The following is a 17,622-nucleotide window of genomic DNA, read 5'->3' as shown; positions in this document are numbered from 1 at the left end:
CAAGAAGCACGTGAAAAGCTGCTCAGCATCACTAAGTATTAGAGAAGTGCAAATCAAAACTACAATGAGGTATCACCTCACACCAGTTAGAATGGGCATCATCAGAAAATCTACAAACAACAAAGGTTGAAGAGGGTGTGGAGAAAAGGGAACCCTCTCGCACTGTTGGTGGGAATGTCAATTGATACAGCCGCTATGGAGAAGAGTATGGAGGTTCCTTAAAAAACTAAAAATAGAATTACCATATGACCCAGCAATCCCATTACTGGGCATATACCCAGAGAAAACCATAATTCAAAAAGACACATGCACCCCAATGTTCACTGCAGCACTATTTATGGAAGCAACCTAAATGTCCATCGACAGACGAATGGATAAAGAAGATGTGGTACATATATACAACGGAATATTACTCAGCCATAAAAAGGAATGAGATTGGGTCATTTGTAGAGACATGGATGGATCTAGAGACTGCCATACAGAATGAAGTAAGTCAGAAAGAGAAAAACAAATATCCTATATTAACGCATATATGTGGAACCTAGAAAAATGGTACAGATGAATTGGTTTGCAGGGCAGAAACAGAGACACAGATGTAGAGAACAAACGTATGGACACCAAGGGGGGAAAGTGGCAGGGGGTGGGGGGTGGTGGTGGGGATGAATTGGGAGATTGGGATTGACATGTATACACTGATGTGGATAAAATTGATGACTAATAAGAATCTGCTGTATAAAAAAATAAATAACTTAAAATTTAAAAATAAATAAATAAATAATAGATTTGCTTTAACTTCAAGAATATGGAGTTCCCCCTACCTGTCTTTTCACCCAAATTATCAACAAAGGATTTAAAACAAGAAGAGCCCATTCTAGAGAGAGAAAGGAGACCCTATATTAAGAGGAGAAAAGTGGGGTAGAAGGTGATTAATTTACAAGACATCATGTCAGATTGCCCTAAATTTATAAATTCAGTGCTATCCCAATCAATATATTGAGAGGATATTTTGTTATTTTGATAAAATGATACAAAAGTTCATCAAGACAAATAAACAGGTAAGAATTGCAATGAAAATTCCAGTGGGGAGAGGGGAACTGAAGAAGTACCCTCAGCCCCTCCTTAGTTCTCAAATATTCCGTATAAAGCTAAATAAGGAAGCTTGGTGCTGATGCAAGGATGAGGAAGGATGAGTTGAGATGACTGTACATTTAAGGGGCAAATCATGGTACTTGGCACATAAGAAGCACTCTAAAAATTAGCTACTTTTATATGATAAAAATTTGAAAAATGTGGAAAAGTGGATTATTCAATAAATGATATTTGTACAGTTGGCTAGCCATTTGAGAAAAAAATTAAGTGAATGCCTACCTCACTCCATTCACCAAAATATAAATTCCAGATGAATCCAAAACTTTAAGTAATGAAACCATAAAGGAAAGAACTAAATGACAAGAAAATGAACTATTTTTCAAATCTTGGAGTAAGGCCTTCCTCAGGGTCCCTGTTAGCCTTTACACCTAATAATACCTTAGTGCAAATTAGAAAATGACAGTCCTTCTTCAGGACTCCTTCCGTCTGTCAGAATACTTAATAATTTACTGATTTTGTTGAAATAAAACACTTTAATGCCATCTACTATATATAAATCTATGATGCCTATGATATAAACAAAGGCCCCTAGGGTAGCTAGTGTACAACTGGCCTGGCTTTTCTAAATATGATTTAACAAAAAAAAAAAAAAAAAAAAAAAAAAAGAGGAGCTAGAAGGAGGAGGAAAAAAGGAAGCCACTGACAGAAAAGATAGATAAATCTTACTAATTCACTTTTATATTCTTTTGTAGTATTTGCCTTCCCTAATATAACTATGTTTTACTTTTATATTTTTAAAAAATTGTAAGAAAAAGGAAGAAACACTGAGAGGCTCAGGAAGTATCCCAAGAAGCTAGTACACCTCCCCGCAAACAGTCTTCTCATAAAGTTGGCAGGAGCACCACACAGATACGTCCAATCCCCACACTCCCCAGCACAGCTTACATTGAACAATAAAGCAGGGATGGGTGTAAAACGCTCAACGTGGATCATGGAGAGAAGGTCCGGGAGGTGGCCCTCACGGGAGCCCACGAAAAACAACCTGGAAGGACAAAAAAATGTGTCAGGAGCATCTTTGTACTCAGCCGTGCAGCCACACTCCTCACTCAGACAAACCAGGCTCAGCTCCAGAAGAAAGCAGGGGGCAGTCTCTCAGGAACCTCCCATGTTCTCTATGCATGACCAACCCAACCTACCCCCATTTTACCCACAGGTGTCTCCACCATTACCCATGAATGCCCTACCCCACTCTTACCCACTGACACCCCCAGCCCCTCAGCTATGCAACCCACCATCACCCAATGGATACCTCACCCTGCCATCACCCATTGGCACCCCAATCCACTCCACCGGGGTACCCCACTCTGCCACCCCACACATTTCCTACATAACATAATGGCTTTTTAAAGAAGGGCAGCCAGACTTCTGATGGTCTGCCCTCCATATACCTTCCCTGAGCTCCTGGTATATGAAAAGTCAGGGAGAGCCTGGGGCTCAAAGAGACAACCCAAGCTTTCTCTCTGCACCTAATGAGCCCTACTGACTGGGAAACAGAGCAGCAGAGAAAGGAAACGCCATCCAGGTAGTCAGCAGCATCATGGAGCACTCAGCACCAGGCTTGGGGGTGGGCTGGGGAACAAAAAGCTTCACAAGAGATGATCACATCTGGACTGGGAAGAAGAGTTGGGGTTTTCCAGAAGGTGAGTGTTGGGTGGAGACACAGCATGGGCAAAGGCAAAAGAGGCTTAGAGGCATAAAAGAGTATAGCCTCTTTGAAGGTAGGCGCTAGAATGCCTATAGTCCCAGGATAAGGTGTGTGAGGAGAGTGCTGGGAAAAACCTGCTTATGAGGCCATGCTGTGGGGTCTGAACAAACACCAAGAACCAGCTGTGGCTCTGAAGTAACAGCCTGACCAGATTTGACACAGAGACTCTGGTAACATCACTGAGGCCAACTAAAGCAGGGAGAGGCTAAGGTATGGGGGGGACAGCCAGACATCTGTGACAAGGTCCCATAATAGAAGAGGTCTGAATGAGGGTGGACACCCTGGCAGAGGACAAATCTGCTGGTCTTCTGTGTGTGCCCACACATTTGAGCTGGGAGATGAGGGTGGACTCCAAGGGAAAAAATCAAGAGGCCAAGAGGCTGGGAATTCCCTGGCAGTCCAGTGGTCAGGACTCTGCGCTTTCACTGCTGAGGGCCCAGGTTCGATCCCTGGTTGGGGAACTAAGATCCCACGAGCTGTGTGGTGCACCAACCCCCACAAAAACAAAAAGAGGCCAAGAGGCCAAGTAAGGAGGACTGACGGACCACAACCTCACAGCTGGAGACAAAGCACACATGGGGCACATGTGAAGTTTGAGATACTTATGGGCCATCCCGGTGGAGCCACAGGAGTTGATGGTATCATCTGGAAGGATGTCATAGGCCACGATGTTGAAGTTGGCTCACAAGGCTAATATCTGTACTAAAGTAGAGGAGAAATATGCAGAGGGAATGCTGGAGAGGATGTGAAGGTGAGGCAAAGGTGTCTAGTACAAAGCCAAAGACAGCTGCATGGGTAATAAAGAGAAAGTGAAGAAGGTAACACAGGCAGAAACGGTTGTGCATTATCTTGACATTACTGCAGTTCACTTCATGTGCAGGTCCAGATTCTTACTCTGAGTCCCCTACCCTCACCCTCACCCTCATCCTGTCAATGCCACAAGATAGCTGAGTGAGGTTAGAATATACCTACTACCTAAATATTTTGGGACAATTGGCAGAGTCAGTTGGGATGTCCTGGGCCTCAATAAGGGTGAGGCTATGGGAAACATCATCTTTGAGTGGGGCAACTTATGAACAGCCACATGGGGTGCAACCTTGGCCACACCAGGCTGAGGTGAGGGAAGATGACACCATATTCTTTTTTGTTTTTTTTTTTTGGCTGCACCACACAGCTTGCGGGATCTCAGTTCCCCAATCAGGGATTTAACCTGGGCCACAGCAGTGAAAGCCCAGAATCCTAACCACTAGGCCACCAGGGAACCCCTGACACCATATTCTTTTACAAGGCCTTGATCTCTTTATTACTCTGGTTGCCCTACAGAGGCCCCAAGTACATGGACTGGGGTGTCAAAATTAGTAAGAAGAATGAATAGGACAAAACTATCTCTTTCATTAATTCATTCTCCTATCTGTTCATGTGGCAAATATTTACTGAATGCCTATTATGCTCCTGGCCCTGGAGACAGCAACATTTATACAGTGAGGGGAAGAGAAATCAAGAAAGAAGACTTCCTCTTAGATATCAGAGGGTCACAGAAGCCATGGGAATAGTTTCAGAGGAAGAAGGGTGGTAAATATCACTTGCTTCAGGGGTCCAGTAGGGTAAGAACTAAAAGCAGGCTAAGAAGGAAGTCACTGGCACCCTTGACAAGAACATTTTTAAGGTAGTAGAAGCCTACCTATGGGTAGAAAGATGAATGACAGTCAAAATGCAAACGATTTCCTTTAGAAGTATGTCCAATAAGGAAGAGGGGAGATGAGAAACTGTTTCGTGATTTCTCCAAGTGAAGATGAGAGAAGCTTGTGCACAGCTGCCTCCAAATGAACATCCACCAAAGAGAAGGGCCAAGTGATGAAGTGAAGTGCTGAAGAAGAGGGGACGTGCCGGAACCCTGAGACCAGGTAGCAGAATCAGCCTGAAAAGGCAGAACTGGTCCTCTCTATGAAACAACTGGAAGGACAGTGCTCTTACAGGTAAGTCTCTGTACAGAGAAACAAGCTGGAGCCTACCTGTCGGCCGCAGTGTTTTCCGTGATGTGAGGGCCAGAGTCATCCTGTACCAGTACCCAGTATACAGCAAGTGCTCAATAATCATTTATTACAAGAATGAATCCTGGGCCTGCAGCATAATCTGCAGGACCCTAGAGTCTGGTCCCCAACAGGATCCCTCCTCCAAGCTACTGCCTTCTTCCCCTCTACCTCTTACCAATCTGTCCTCATCTCACATGGAAACGTAAGCGACCAGCACACAAATGTTGTACAAAGGCAAGGACGCGCATGCACACACGCATACACAACACAGAGTACTAACCACTATACGATCATGGCCACACATGCATACACACACATACACACCCTGCATGTCCGAGAGAGGGATAAGGGAAAGAAGGGCTCCGACGGATTCACCTAGAGCCTCAGAGAATTAAATACTGGTCTGTTATCGGTGAAGCAGAAACACAGTACCTTGATGAAGCAAAGATAGATGCGTTGAGGCCCCCAAAGCAGGACAGGGCAACAGCAATGGGAATGGTCCAGCTAAACATGCCAAATGTCTGGTCAGCAAATGTCTGGGGACAGATCACAGAAGAGGCACTCAGCACAGGACAGGGTTTCCACAGCCTCCTGCATCTCTCAGGACAAATGCCATCACTGCTGAGCAGCCCGCCCTCTGGCCCAGACCCACCACCTGGCCCTGCAGAGCTGGAGTGGCAGCAGAAACAAAGATCCAGCCATTCAGTACTATGAGATGACGAGCAAATGGGGATCCCAACAGACTCACCACAGCCACGGCATCACTGCCAAGGACATCTGAAATGCTCAGCACTGTGTAATAGGCCACGTTGGTCAGGATGTAGATGAGTGTCACAATCGGCATAGAAATCCCAATGGCCAGGGGCAAATTTCTGTCAGGACAACAGAAATAGGACTACCTGGAACCAACCTCTCCTTGGGGGGTCAAAGTTACCCAGGAATTCCCTGGCCTCTGGATCTTTGAGGCTGACTCCTCTTCCCCACGTAGCCTAAGGGAGGTATGCGCCCCACGCCCCAGGCTCTTTCTACTGAGAGAGAGAGAGAGAGACCCTTCCCTGTGAAGATGGCTCATGATCAATATTTGATCCTCGCCCCAGTGGGACCACTGGGTCCCACTGAAGGAGGAGCACTGTCCTCTAGGGACTGGAGGCCAGGCTGGGAACCTGGCTGCCCAGAATAAGCTTCTGGCTCCCCAGGCTTCAGTGTCAGCACCAGAGTGCAAGGTCTTAAAATCTCAGCCCCAGCTGGGTTAGCTGCTGCCCACCGAAGGACCTCTCCTCCAGGAAGGACCCTGGGGATCCTCCAGTGTGAATATGAGGCCGAGGAGCCAGGGGTTTCCCACCTTCACTCACTCCCGTCCTCGCCCCTAATCCCTCACAGCTGGAGAAGGGGGAACAGGAAGAAGAAGGGATGAGAGACAGAGGGGGGAGGGGAGGGAAGCGGGCAAGCGTGCCTACTATCAGCAGGAGTTCCAGCCAAGTTGGGGAGAGTGAGGTCCCACCTTTACCTTTCTGGGTTTTTGATTTCTTCTGTTACAAAATTAAGGGTGTCCCAACCTGAGTAAGAGAAGAGGGCAGAGTAGAGGGCGAGAGAGAGGTCTCCCAAGTCCCAGGAGGAACCCTTAAAGGCATCCTGAAAGTGCTCAGAGTGTCCTGTAGGGGCAAAGGCGGGGAGGGGTGCAGAGAGGAGAAAGAGGAAGGAGAAGGACAGGAGAGATGGCAGGTGTAAGGAGAAGAGGAAGGAGGGGGAGGGGCAGCAAGAAAGAGGAAGGGAAGAGGCAAGAAAAGGAGAGAGGAGGAGGGTCAAGAAAAGAAGGGAAAAGCAAGAGGGCAGGGAGAAGAAAACAAAAAACAAAAACAATTTAATACCAAAAGAACCACCACCACCAGCTCCCCACACCCCACCCACTCCCTCTGAATAGTTCATTTTCCTTTAGTAGAACTAGACAATCTCAGAAAAACAAAGACATTCCCGGCTGCCTTCTGACGTGATAACACCTTTTCCAAAGCCCTAGTGAATTTCCATTTCCTGCAGGAGACCACACGGTCGGCCACAGTTCTTCTTCCTATTTTTAGAAAGAACCCTGTTTCACATAAAGGAGTCATTTTTCATTAACAATTAGATCTTCCTGTGGAACTGCCTCTCATGGCCCAGACGGTTCCACAACTTGGTCACATGGGTTTCTCAGTCTCATGGAGAGAACTCTGTTGCTCTACTCGCAGTGGCTACGGTTGTGTGCGGCAGGAAATCACAGGCTTCGAAGCAACTGGGGTCTTATTTCTCACTGGGCCTGGGGTGGGCCTGGGCCACCTCCACCTGTGGAGAGGCAGCCGAGACATCTGTCATCCCCCTTGGAGGCCTCCAGAGACTGCAGACTTGCAAGCCAAGGGAACAGCACCCAGCTGTCCAGGAGACAGACCTTCTAGACACATTGGAGGTTTTTAATAAGACCCAGACTTCTAAGGAAGCCTGCTGTCACCCACTGCAGGAAGCCTAGACCCATCCCCCAATGTGGCAAAAAGGGCTGGGTGTGCAACAAAGAGGAGGGAAAGTAGAGACTCCCGAACCCCAGGGGTGCCACTCATCATACACAGTAGTTGTTCCCTAGGGCACAGATCCTGGAGGGAGAATTACTCAACTACCCAATTTGACCCCAAGATGTTACAGAGACTCTAGGAACATCCAGATGGCTGGCTGTACTAACTTGGCACACAGGCACAAAGGTACTGGACCAGCTGCCTAAGATTCACCCAGGGCACTTCTTAAAAACACACCTTTTTCTTTTTTTGTTTTGTTTTGGTTTTTGGCCGCGCCACACGGCTTGTGGGATCTTAGTTCCCTGACCAGGGATTGAACCTGGGCCCTCGGCAGTGAAAGCCAGAATCCTAACCACTAGGCCACCAGGGAATTCCCCAAAACACATCTTTTTGAACTCCAAGCCAACCAGAGTTTGATCCAATAGGTCTGAGATTGGAGTCTCAGCTCCTCAGGGGATTGTACACACAGTCAAGTTTAGAGACAGATGACCCAGAGAACTGTGTTGTCTAATGATTGAGACATCCTTGGCCAAGGGCACCTCAGGACTTCTCTAAGGGGTCAGGGAATATTGGGAGGCCTGTTACCCTCCCTGTCAGCCTGCTCTGATCTGGGAATGAAAAGCTCTCTAAAGCCAACAGGCAGGAAAGTCAGTGCCAACTTCACAATATTTTAATATTTTGCTGAGAGCTGACTTTAGGAGGAAATGCTAAATAAGAGCAAGTCCAGATGAAAAGTAAAGGCTGCAAAATAACCACTCATTTCCAGACCCCATCTCCCTGCCACCCACACACTTCCCACCCCTCTCAAGGAGGGCCAAGCCCTCCTCGCCACTGACTGGCGGTCACAGACCAAAAGCAGGAGCCAGAGCAGGGCTCACTCTATCTCCAATGATTACTTTTACGACCCAATTACAACCCAAGTTTCAAAAGCTCCTAGGCCTTCGGCTGGCTTCTTGCAATGCTCCCCACCATCACAAAGGGAAAGCAGCCCTGAGGGAGGGGCTAATTCATGTCCACTAGGCCAAACCAGCCTCGCCTAAGAAGCCCGAGAACAGATTTCCTGTTGTCACTGACACAGTCTAGCACGTATACAGAAAGAGCTGAACAGTAAAGCTAACGGAGTCCCCACATCCTCCTCAGGGAATCCAGGGGAACTCCCGGAGTCACCCACCCTCCTTCCGACCTGGGGCCCTTCTTACCCTGGCACAGTTTAACAAGGCCCATGACAATGATGGCAATGAGTGCCAGGACCTTGGCGTAAGTGAATGTGTCCTGCACACGTGTGCCCCACTTGACGTAGGCACAGTTCACAAACGTCAGCAGACCTAGGAAGAAAACCATAAAGTCAGTGGCAGGCTTGAGCTGAGGGCACCGACGCCCAACCTCTCTTTACAAAGCGCATCATTTCTATCCTGTCTGCCTAAGGCAAAGTGGCCGATGGACCGGTCAGAACCAGGAGAACAGGCAAATGGGGGACATCCCCCATCTGCCCCAGCTGAGAGGAAAACATCCCATCACTGTTGACAAGTAATGATACAAAGGCATGCACTACCACATATTCATGCATTCTGACAGCCCGAACCATTTTTGGAAATTTCCCCCAGGCCCAGGAATGGTGAACTTCACCCATTCTTCCCCACTCAGATTCCCAAAGTTTCAAACCACCTGGGGCACAAGACCTCTCCATGGCCACATTAGAGAATGGGGACAAGAGAGGCCCAACAACAAATAAGGTCAATTTAAATGCAGGTGGCAGGTCACCTAGCAGTTAGGGAGACAATGTTTAGCATGTAATTATTTTTTAAAAAGCCTGTCATGTGCCTGACAATTTCACATATATCCTCTCAATTAATTCTCACAACCACGAAATAGACATTCCTATTCCCATTTTGCAGATGAGGAAACTGAGGTTAACAGAGGCTAACTACCATTCCCAAGCTTACATAGACCTCCCTGATCTCCCCCACCCCCATTCCTATCCAAACCTCCCAGTTCTCGGATAGGCCCATGGAGAAGTGGGCTCGCGTCAGCACTGCTGGCTTTACATTCCAGCTCCTCACGTACCTCAGTGATACCTGGGTCCTGTGTTAGAGGTCCCACCACCTTACCCCTGCTAAATAGGGACCGCTCTGATCCATGGAGAGGACTCGAGAACAGTATCCACGGGGCTCCACAGTGACACCTCTAAGTACTGCCCCTAGCCTCCAAAAATAGAACTTTTACGAGAACCTCAAATGTTATTACAAAATTTGGGGGCTCATCCTCCAGGCCACGTCTACCTACTGCTACCCATGTTGCACTGTCTCCTTCAGCCAGACTCTCTCCTTACTGATGCCGGATATACACATAAGAGAAATGTCCTCCCCTCCTCCTCCTGCCATAGGCAATAGCAACTCCCACTTTCAAGGTCTAGCTCAGTCCCCGCTTCCTCTGTAAAACCTTGCTAAAATATATCAGCCAGCTCCTCCCTGAGCTCTCTCTCCCTGAACCCTACAACATTCTCACTTCACACACAGCTTAGTACCTTGTGCTGTGGTCATATGGACATATGTCTCAAGAAGGTTCCTCTCTCTCCCTCAGGCATCTGGGTGGTACTTCCCCAAGGAGATCACAAATTCTTAGGGGGAAACAAAAGCATACTGTTTTCTTAAGCTTACTGCCAAGCAAAGATGGGAACTGATCAACCCTGATTGGAATCAAGATGGTGATGACTTTCGCTTAACTGCCAATCCCCTGGAGCAAGGCAATTTTCAGAAAGTTGGACATTCCTCCACTCAAATGGAGAGGAGAGCCTAGGGCCAGCCTGTGGATATAAACATGAGTGGCTGAACAGCCTCCATGGCACTTTAAGAGCTTTCATTCAGTACTTTGGCAAATGACACAGGTGCTTACTAGTCAGTCATATAGGGTGCGTGGGGGCAGGGGGGGTGGGGGAGAAACGAGGCGGTGGGGAGTAAATAATGGCCAAGGGGGAAGGGAGAAGACCAAAGGAATGCACACTGCTGGCAGGTCTTCCCGGGGACCTGCCCTGTTAATCAGAGTTCACTGTGTGAAGCTAAGCCTAGATCAGCTAACATGAGGATTACCTAATAAATAGCCACCAGTAATCCACAGGCCTCTGTGCAATACAGTAAGCATATTTTGAAGTACCTGCCAGGCCCCTTCTTGGGAATTGCTCCCCCTTCCCTATCACGGCTGATAGAGTCCAACAACGGACCCAAGCTGAGCCTATTTGATTATCTCTCCCAAGAATATGGAGTCAGGATACCAAGAGACTGAATCTATCTAACAGCAGCGAAGTCAGGAGCCACAGCAAGTCAAAATCACATACGAGCCCCTGTAACAGAGGAAGAAAAGCCACAAGAAAGCAGAGGAAGGAAGCAGGACTACAAAAACGAGCAGAAGTGAGAGCAGCTTGTAAGAAGCTGTGCAGCTTGTGAGAAAAAGATTGATGAAGGAGAAAAACAAATACTGTATGCTAACACATATATATGGAACCTAAAAAAAAAAAAGGTTCTGAAGAACCTAGGGGCAGGACAGGAATAAAGACTAAGACGTAGAGAATGGACTCGAGGACACGGGGAGGGGGAAGGGGGGTAAGCTGGGACGAAGTGAGAGAGTGGCATTGACATATATACATTACCAAATGTAAAATAGATAGCTAGTGGGAAGCAGCATAGCACAGGGAGATCAGCTCTGTGCTCTGTGACCACCTAGAGGGGTGGGATAGGGAGGGTGAGAGGGAGACGCGAGAGGGAGGAGATACGGGGATATATGTATATGTATAGCTGATTCACTTTGTTATACAGCAGAAACTAACACACCATTGTACAGCAATTATACTCCAATAAAGATGTTAAAAAAAAAAAAAGGTTGATGAGGAAAGACACAGAAATATACAGAAGACAGAGGCAGGGGCAAAACAGACAAGAGACAAAGACAAGGAGGCAGAGACAAAGAGATGGAGACAAGAAGAGCGATAGAAACAGAAAGATGGACATACACACGGAGAAGGAGGCTGTCTCACAATGTCCTGGCTGTGCTTGCTGTGCTTCTGGTTTGTAGCACTGAAATGTGGCTGCAAGATGGGGAGAGAAGCTGACACACTCCTCAGCCCACTGACAGGCACTCCCTCCTCTGGGTTCTGCTCCTTTTCCTTCCCTCCATCCTGCTACAAACTGCCCCCATGGCTTGGGCCTCTCTGCACACAGTGGGAATTCAATGAGTGAAGGCAGCACCTCAATGGAAGCCCCTGCAGAGCCTCTTCTCAAAGACCGGATGGAAGGATACACAAAAGCCTGGTCACAGCAGCTGCCTCAGGGAGGAAGACTAAAGCTCTGAGAGGGAGGAGACTTTTCCACGGTACACCATTTTAGATACTTTGACTTACTTACCATGCACATACACTTCTTTCTCAATAAAAGTACTTAATTTAAAACATTATGTAGGACTTCCCTGGTGGTGCAGTGGTTAAGAATCTGCCTGCCAACGCAGGGGACACGGGTTCGAGCCCTGGTCCCGGAAGATCCCACATGCCGCGAGCAACTAAGCCCGTGCGCCACAACTACTGAGCCTGCACTCTAGAGCCCATGAGCCACAACTACCAAAGCCCACGTGCCTAGAGCCCATGCTCCGCAACAGACAAGCCACCGCAATGAGAAGCCCGCGCACCACAACGAAGAGTAGCCCCCACTCGCCGCAACTAGAGAAAAGCCCGCGCGTAGCAACGAAGACCCAACACAGCCAAAAGTAAATTAAAAAAAAAACAACAACAAACCACTATGTAGGACTTCCCTGGTGGTGCAGTGGTTAGGAATCCGCCTGCCAGTGCAGGGGACATGGGTTCGAGCCCTGGTCCGGGAAGATCCCACATGCTGCGGAGCAACTAAGCCCGTGGACCACAACTACTGAGCCTGCGCTCTAGAGCCCATGAGCCACAACTACTGAAGCCCATGTGCCTAGAGCCCGTGCTCTGCAGCAAGAGAAGCCACCGCAATGAGAAGCCCGCGCACCACAACGAAGAGTAGCCCCCGCTCGCCGCAACTAGAGAAAAGCCCGCGCGTAGCAACAAAGACCCAACGCAGCCAAAAATAAATAAATAAATAAAATAAATTTATAAAACAACAACACTATGTAGCCAGGGAGCAGGACCAGGAGTAGAGTAAGGTGAGTAAGGAGCCCAGAGCACAAAATTTAAGTAGGCACTCACTGTCAGGGGACAACCTGGCAAACCTGAGAGTGAGTGCATCCTTAAATGCTGGCCCCAGGAGCCCTGCTTGCTTCACTGGACTCTCAGCCCTGCCAGAGAACAGAGAGCTCCGAGAACAGTCTACCAAGCAGACGCCAACTCCCTCGAATGTTTTCCTGATTCTAATTAAGAAACAAAATTTCACCATCTGATCCCCCACCCCCCCACCCCACCCCCCGCCCACCTCCCAGAGCTCCCATCTAGCAGCAAGGACTATACCAGAGCTCAAATACAAGAGAGCCAGGCTGAGCCTGGAGGCCAGGCGCTCAGACTCAACTACCACAGTTAAAACATCCACGCCTTCCCTCTTCCTCCGATCTCATTTCCCTGCTGCAAGCCTGCACCAATGACTGTGGGACCCATGTGAGGGTCTTCCAGGCTCTCTAGGGGCTTGTTGCTGAGAAATACTCAAATAGCAGATCCAGATCCAATCCCTAAGCAGAAACAAATCCCCAAAGTCTCTCTGTGGCAAAGATGGCTACATATCTTCTAATATCTGTTCTTCCATCTTTCCTTAGTAATAGCAATTTTAGCTGGAGTCCGGCTACCCAAAATAATGATGACATTTCCCAGCCTCTTTTGCAGGCAGGTATGGCCAAGTAACTTAAGTTCTTAACCCAGGGATATAAGCAAAGTGTCACATAAGTAAGACCTTATAGGAGTATCTTTGAAGGGTGAGAGGTGCCTTTCTTTGTCCTTCCTGTCAGCTACAACGCAGACATGACTAGAGCTTGAGTAGCCATCCTGGACCACCAGCCAGAAGTCACATGCTGAGGATGGCAGAGCAGTAAAACAGAAGGAAGGAACCTGAAGAATTATGAAGTCATCCTACTAGCCCCATGCTGCCTATTTTTAACATGTGAGAGAAATAAATTTCAACATGCTTGAGCCATGCTCTTTTTGGTTTTCAGTTGTTTGAAACCCAGACTAATCCTGAATAATACATGTGCCCACAGACAAAAACTGCACCTCTCATACTCTCCTTCTGATGAGGAGATGGCCTGGCATCTGAAGCGGCAGTTCCAGTTATGCTGTCGCAGCTCCCTTCTCCTACAAGCACTGGGAGGAAAGGGAACCTTCCAATTCCTCCCACAAACAGGCATTCAAGGACAGAGGAGTGCAATCCTTAACAACAACGGCAAAGTGGGAAAAGAAAAAGAAGGGGAAAAAAACATCTACAAGTCTCTTAGGAGAGAAATGTTCTACAACAGTCTAGGAGAGGTAAACCCTTCCAGATGGAGATCCTGGAATCAGAAGCTACCTCTTGGCATGTGTATGAATACATAATGTACATGTCTTTTTTAAAAGCCTCCTTGTTTTTAATTACACAAGTACACATATTTAGTCTTATTATCAAAACATTCAAACTATATATAGGGTTAGAATCCAGGGTTTTTGAGCAACTGTGGTCAAGACCAGTCCTCCTCAGGCCTGTCACTGTCAGAACATAAAAGCTGTCTATCCATAGCAACAACTGACCAAAATAGGGGAGAGTATCCTTGCTACTCAGAACCCTGCCCAGGCATGAGTCCAAGACAGCAAGAGGCAATAGGAAGCCATTCAGGCATCACACAGTGTTTCCTCACTGCAGTCTCACCCTTGACAGTCTCCCTTTCCTTCTTCCTTCCCCTCCTCCTCCCTTCCCTGTCAGCCTTTCCAAACAAACCCTCAGGGACAACGGAGTCTCAGCTGTGAGCAGACCTCTGCTGATGCCACTGTGTCAGTGCTGAACTGACTTCCATGTCAGTTCATGGCAAATACTCTCCAATGATGTATTTGAGGTTACATAACAGACAGGATCCCGCAGTGATAAATGCACCAAGACCTAAGCCAGAAACACACACTTCTGCAGACAAATCAAGTACTCCTACAATGCTGGGCACCTGGGCTACTGAGAATACTGCTGGTCACCTGGTCAGAGAAAGGACCTATGGACCTCAATAAGTGCCATTTTCCCCTACAGTCCCATAAGTGAATAAGAGCCCCTAAGCATACTGAGCTCAGCGGGCAGCCTGAGGCCCCACCCACCACAGAAGAGTCCAAGATCCCAGAATACATAACAGCAGAATGACAGTTTCTCAATCTCAGCACAACTGACATTTTGGGCCAGATAAGTCTGTCACGTGGGGCTGTCCTGTGCATTATAGGATGTTCAGCAGCACTCCTGACCTGTACCCACTAGATGCCAGCAACACCCCTTCCCAGCAGGTGCGACAACCAAAAATGTCTCCAAACCTTGCCAAATGTCTCCTGGGGGGGGAACTCATCTCCAGTTGAGAACCACTGTTCTGACATAATGAGTACCACCTAAGACAATCTGAAATCCAAAAAAAAAAAAAAAAAAAAGCTGCTTGGATGTATCTCCCTGCCATGTGCAACCTGGGACTGGGGTGGAGGGCTGCTGGAAGCCAGGATCTGAAATAGCAATGCCTTCAGGGCCCGAGAAGGTAATATAAATGAGCAAAGGCAAGAATGTCTGGATATAAAACAAGAGGGAGTGGGGGACTGCAGTGAATGGGAGAATATATGCTCCATTTAAAGGAGTAACCACTACTCAAATGCAGCTGATTGTGTGAGGCTGGAATATGGGCCCAAGTTTGCCAGAACTTTTGATTTTTCAAGAGAAAGGGCAAATCCTGATTTTTAAATGTTGGCAAGTAATTCAAAATTATTTAGAACACTGTGCAGGCCCAATATATCTGTGGGCCAAGGGTGGCCCGTGGGCCACCAGCTTGCAGCTCTGCCCTAGAGTTAGTTATATGGAGACTGCCTAGGCCCTTTCTTCTAGGATGAAATTTTAATTGTCTAGCCTAGCATGGATATAACTTCTTTAAGCAGTCTCCCAACTAACCTGGACCCCTCTCATGTCTCAGTTTCAAGACTAACGTAATTCTCCTACCCAAGCCTCACCCAGCATTCAGTGCAGATCTTTGTTTTTTCCCCTAATTATGACATAGTTGGTTTCTTCCAATTTAGGTCTCTTGAGACCAGGCTGCTCTCAGTGCCACCCCTGTCCAAGGAGGCTCCCTCCAGCACACCCCAGCTTAGCTGGATGATACATCAGCCTGATTCTACACCCTAATTTCCAAGAAGAGGAGTAAACTGAGCCCTAAAACCTAGTCTGTTAGGATGGGACAAGGTTTTAATGACTTGGCACCACCTCTGACAAGTTTCCCGCCCTCAGGCCCGCTTTATGGAAATGCCTTGGTTTCTGGAATAGGGGTTTTTTGAATGAAAGAAGTTATATGATACCATAACTTTGCATTTCTAAGAGGTGAGGTCTCTCCTCCTGATCAAAAGATCAGTTCCTAGTGTGGGGATGGGCTTCCTAAGCAGAAAAAACAATGGGAAAAATCATAAAAGAAAAAAGATTTAACAAACAAAAATCTTCTTTATGTGAGAAATTATGTACAGAGGTGCCCTTTGATTTGGTTATTCTTGGAATTCATCCTAAGGCCATCAAGGGACCAATGCACAGGCACTCACAGGTGCTCAGAAAAGAGTACAAATTCACGAAACCTTCTAGAAAGCAACTGGGTAAAACACGAAGAAACTTAAAACAGTTTAATTCTTTAGACACAGGGATTTCTCTTTTATAATTTTATCCTAATAAAATATGAAGAAACTCTGAAAATGATTTCTACACAGCAGCATTATTTTTAATAATGATATTATAGGGCACTTGCTGTATGCCAGGCAGAGAGAAGTACTGTACTTTATTTGTATTGATTCACTTATTCCTCACAACAAACTTTTCAGATAGGTACTATCAATGAAATGAAAAAAAAACAATGTTGCCTGCCCTATCAGTAAACAAAGAATGTTGCAGCCATCAAGCCATCACAAAACAGCTGCTCCACGGAGAGCCCTGAGGGGCCTCAGGATAGAAACAGGATGCCTGCCGTCTAGCAGTCAGCACCCACTAACTGCAGCCACCCCGGACAGTGCACCCTCAAGAGACTTAGGTTGAGAAACCATAGGATACTGGTCCCAGATAGCTGGGCTACATATCAAAGGAATGATTTCAATGAGCCCTGACTTTTGCATTTTTCCATACATAGAAAAGCGCTCAATTCCTTAACGAGATATCTGGTTTTCTTTAATTAACAGTAATCTTTTGGGACTTCCCTGGCGGTCCAGTGGGTAAGACTCCAAGCTTCCACTGCAGGGGGCATGGGTTCGATCCCATTTTTTCGGCAGCGAAAAAACAAAAACAAACAAAAAACAGTAATCTTTTGATGTTCCGACTACCTGGTCTTCGTTGCAAAAACTCCTATATATCCCGGCCCCTCCCTTACCTCTTTGCAGCAGTGTCTCAGAGCTATCTGAGATGCTGTGCCCCAGGCTTAAGTCCTCAGTTTTGTCTGCTGAATAAAACATAATTCTCAGCTTTTAGGTTGTGCATGTTTTTTTCAGTTCACAGTACAATCAATATTCCCATTTTACAAAATGAGAAAATTAAGGCACCAGTTAACTATCTCCTCCAAGGTCAGTAGCTACTCAATGGTAAAGCTGGAATCAAACCCAGTCTGGCATGGGAGCCTATGATCTTCCCCCTCCCCCCACCCACTGGCCATGCCGAGAGACCGGGATGAACCCACACCCCCTGCAGTGGAAGCTCGGAGTCTTAACCACTGGACCGCCAGGGAAGTCCGTTTTTTTTGGAATCCTAACCACTAGGCCGCCAGGGACCTCCCAAGGGAGGCTATGATCTTAACCACTACATTACACTGCCTGGAAACTACTTGTGTGTCCCAAACCACGTTTTCTAAGAATATTTGGTGAAAGAGATTAAATATTAAAATTTTTAAAATGCAGTATACAAACCACAAAGAGTATGATCTCAAGGGTACTTTTTTTAAATGATGGATAAGCAGAAAAAAAAATATCGGAAGGTATTTCACACAAATAGTAACAATAGTTCTCTGGGAGGTAAAATCATGGGTGATT

General features: G+C 47.0%; 1 protein-coding gene across 6 annotated transcripts in view; it reads right to left on the bottom strand.

The window, feature by feature from the left end:
• The window catches only part of SLC7A6 (solute carrier family 7 member 6), a 35,540-nt gene that overhangs the window by 3,992 nt on the left and 13,926 nt on the right, over positions 1-17,622 (bottom strand). For all 6 annotated transcript variants that reach the window (XR_005017551.1, XM_036834827.1, XM_036834829.1 and 3 more), the window contains 5 exons: positions 8,624-8,749; positions 6,395-6,539; positions 5,636-5,759; positions 5,320-5,423; positions 2,035-2,131 (listed from right to left, as the gene is read on the bottom strand). Coding sequence is in view for 5 of the 6 variants with exons in the window: in XM_036834827.1 (XP_036690722.1) it covers positions 2,035-2,131; positions 5,320-5,423; positions 5,636-5,759; positions 6,395-6,539; positions 8,624-8,749 (596 nt within the window). In the remaining variant the exon portion in view is untranslated. The remainder of the gene's footprint in view (positions 1-2,034; positions 2,132-5,319; positions 5,424-5,635; positions 5,760-6,394; positions 6,540-8,623; positions 8,750-17,622) is intronic.

Source organism: Balaenoptera musculus, chromosome 19, assembly GCF_009873245.2.
Source record: "Balaenoptera musculus isolate JJ_BM4_2016_0621 chromosome 19, mBalMus1.pri.v3, whole genome shotgun sequence".
Lineage (NCBI taxonomy): Eukaryota > Metazoa > Chordata > Mammalia > Artiodactyla > Balaenopteridae > Balaenoptera > Balaenoptera musculus.
This window is presented reverse-complemented; position numbering and strand designations above follow the sequence as displayed.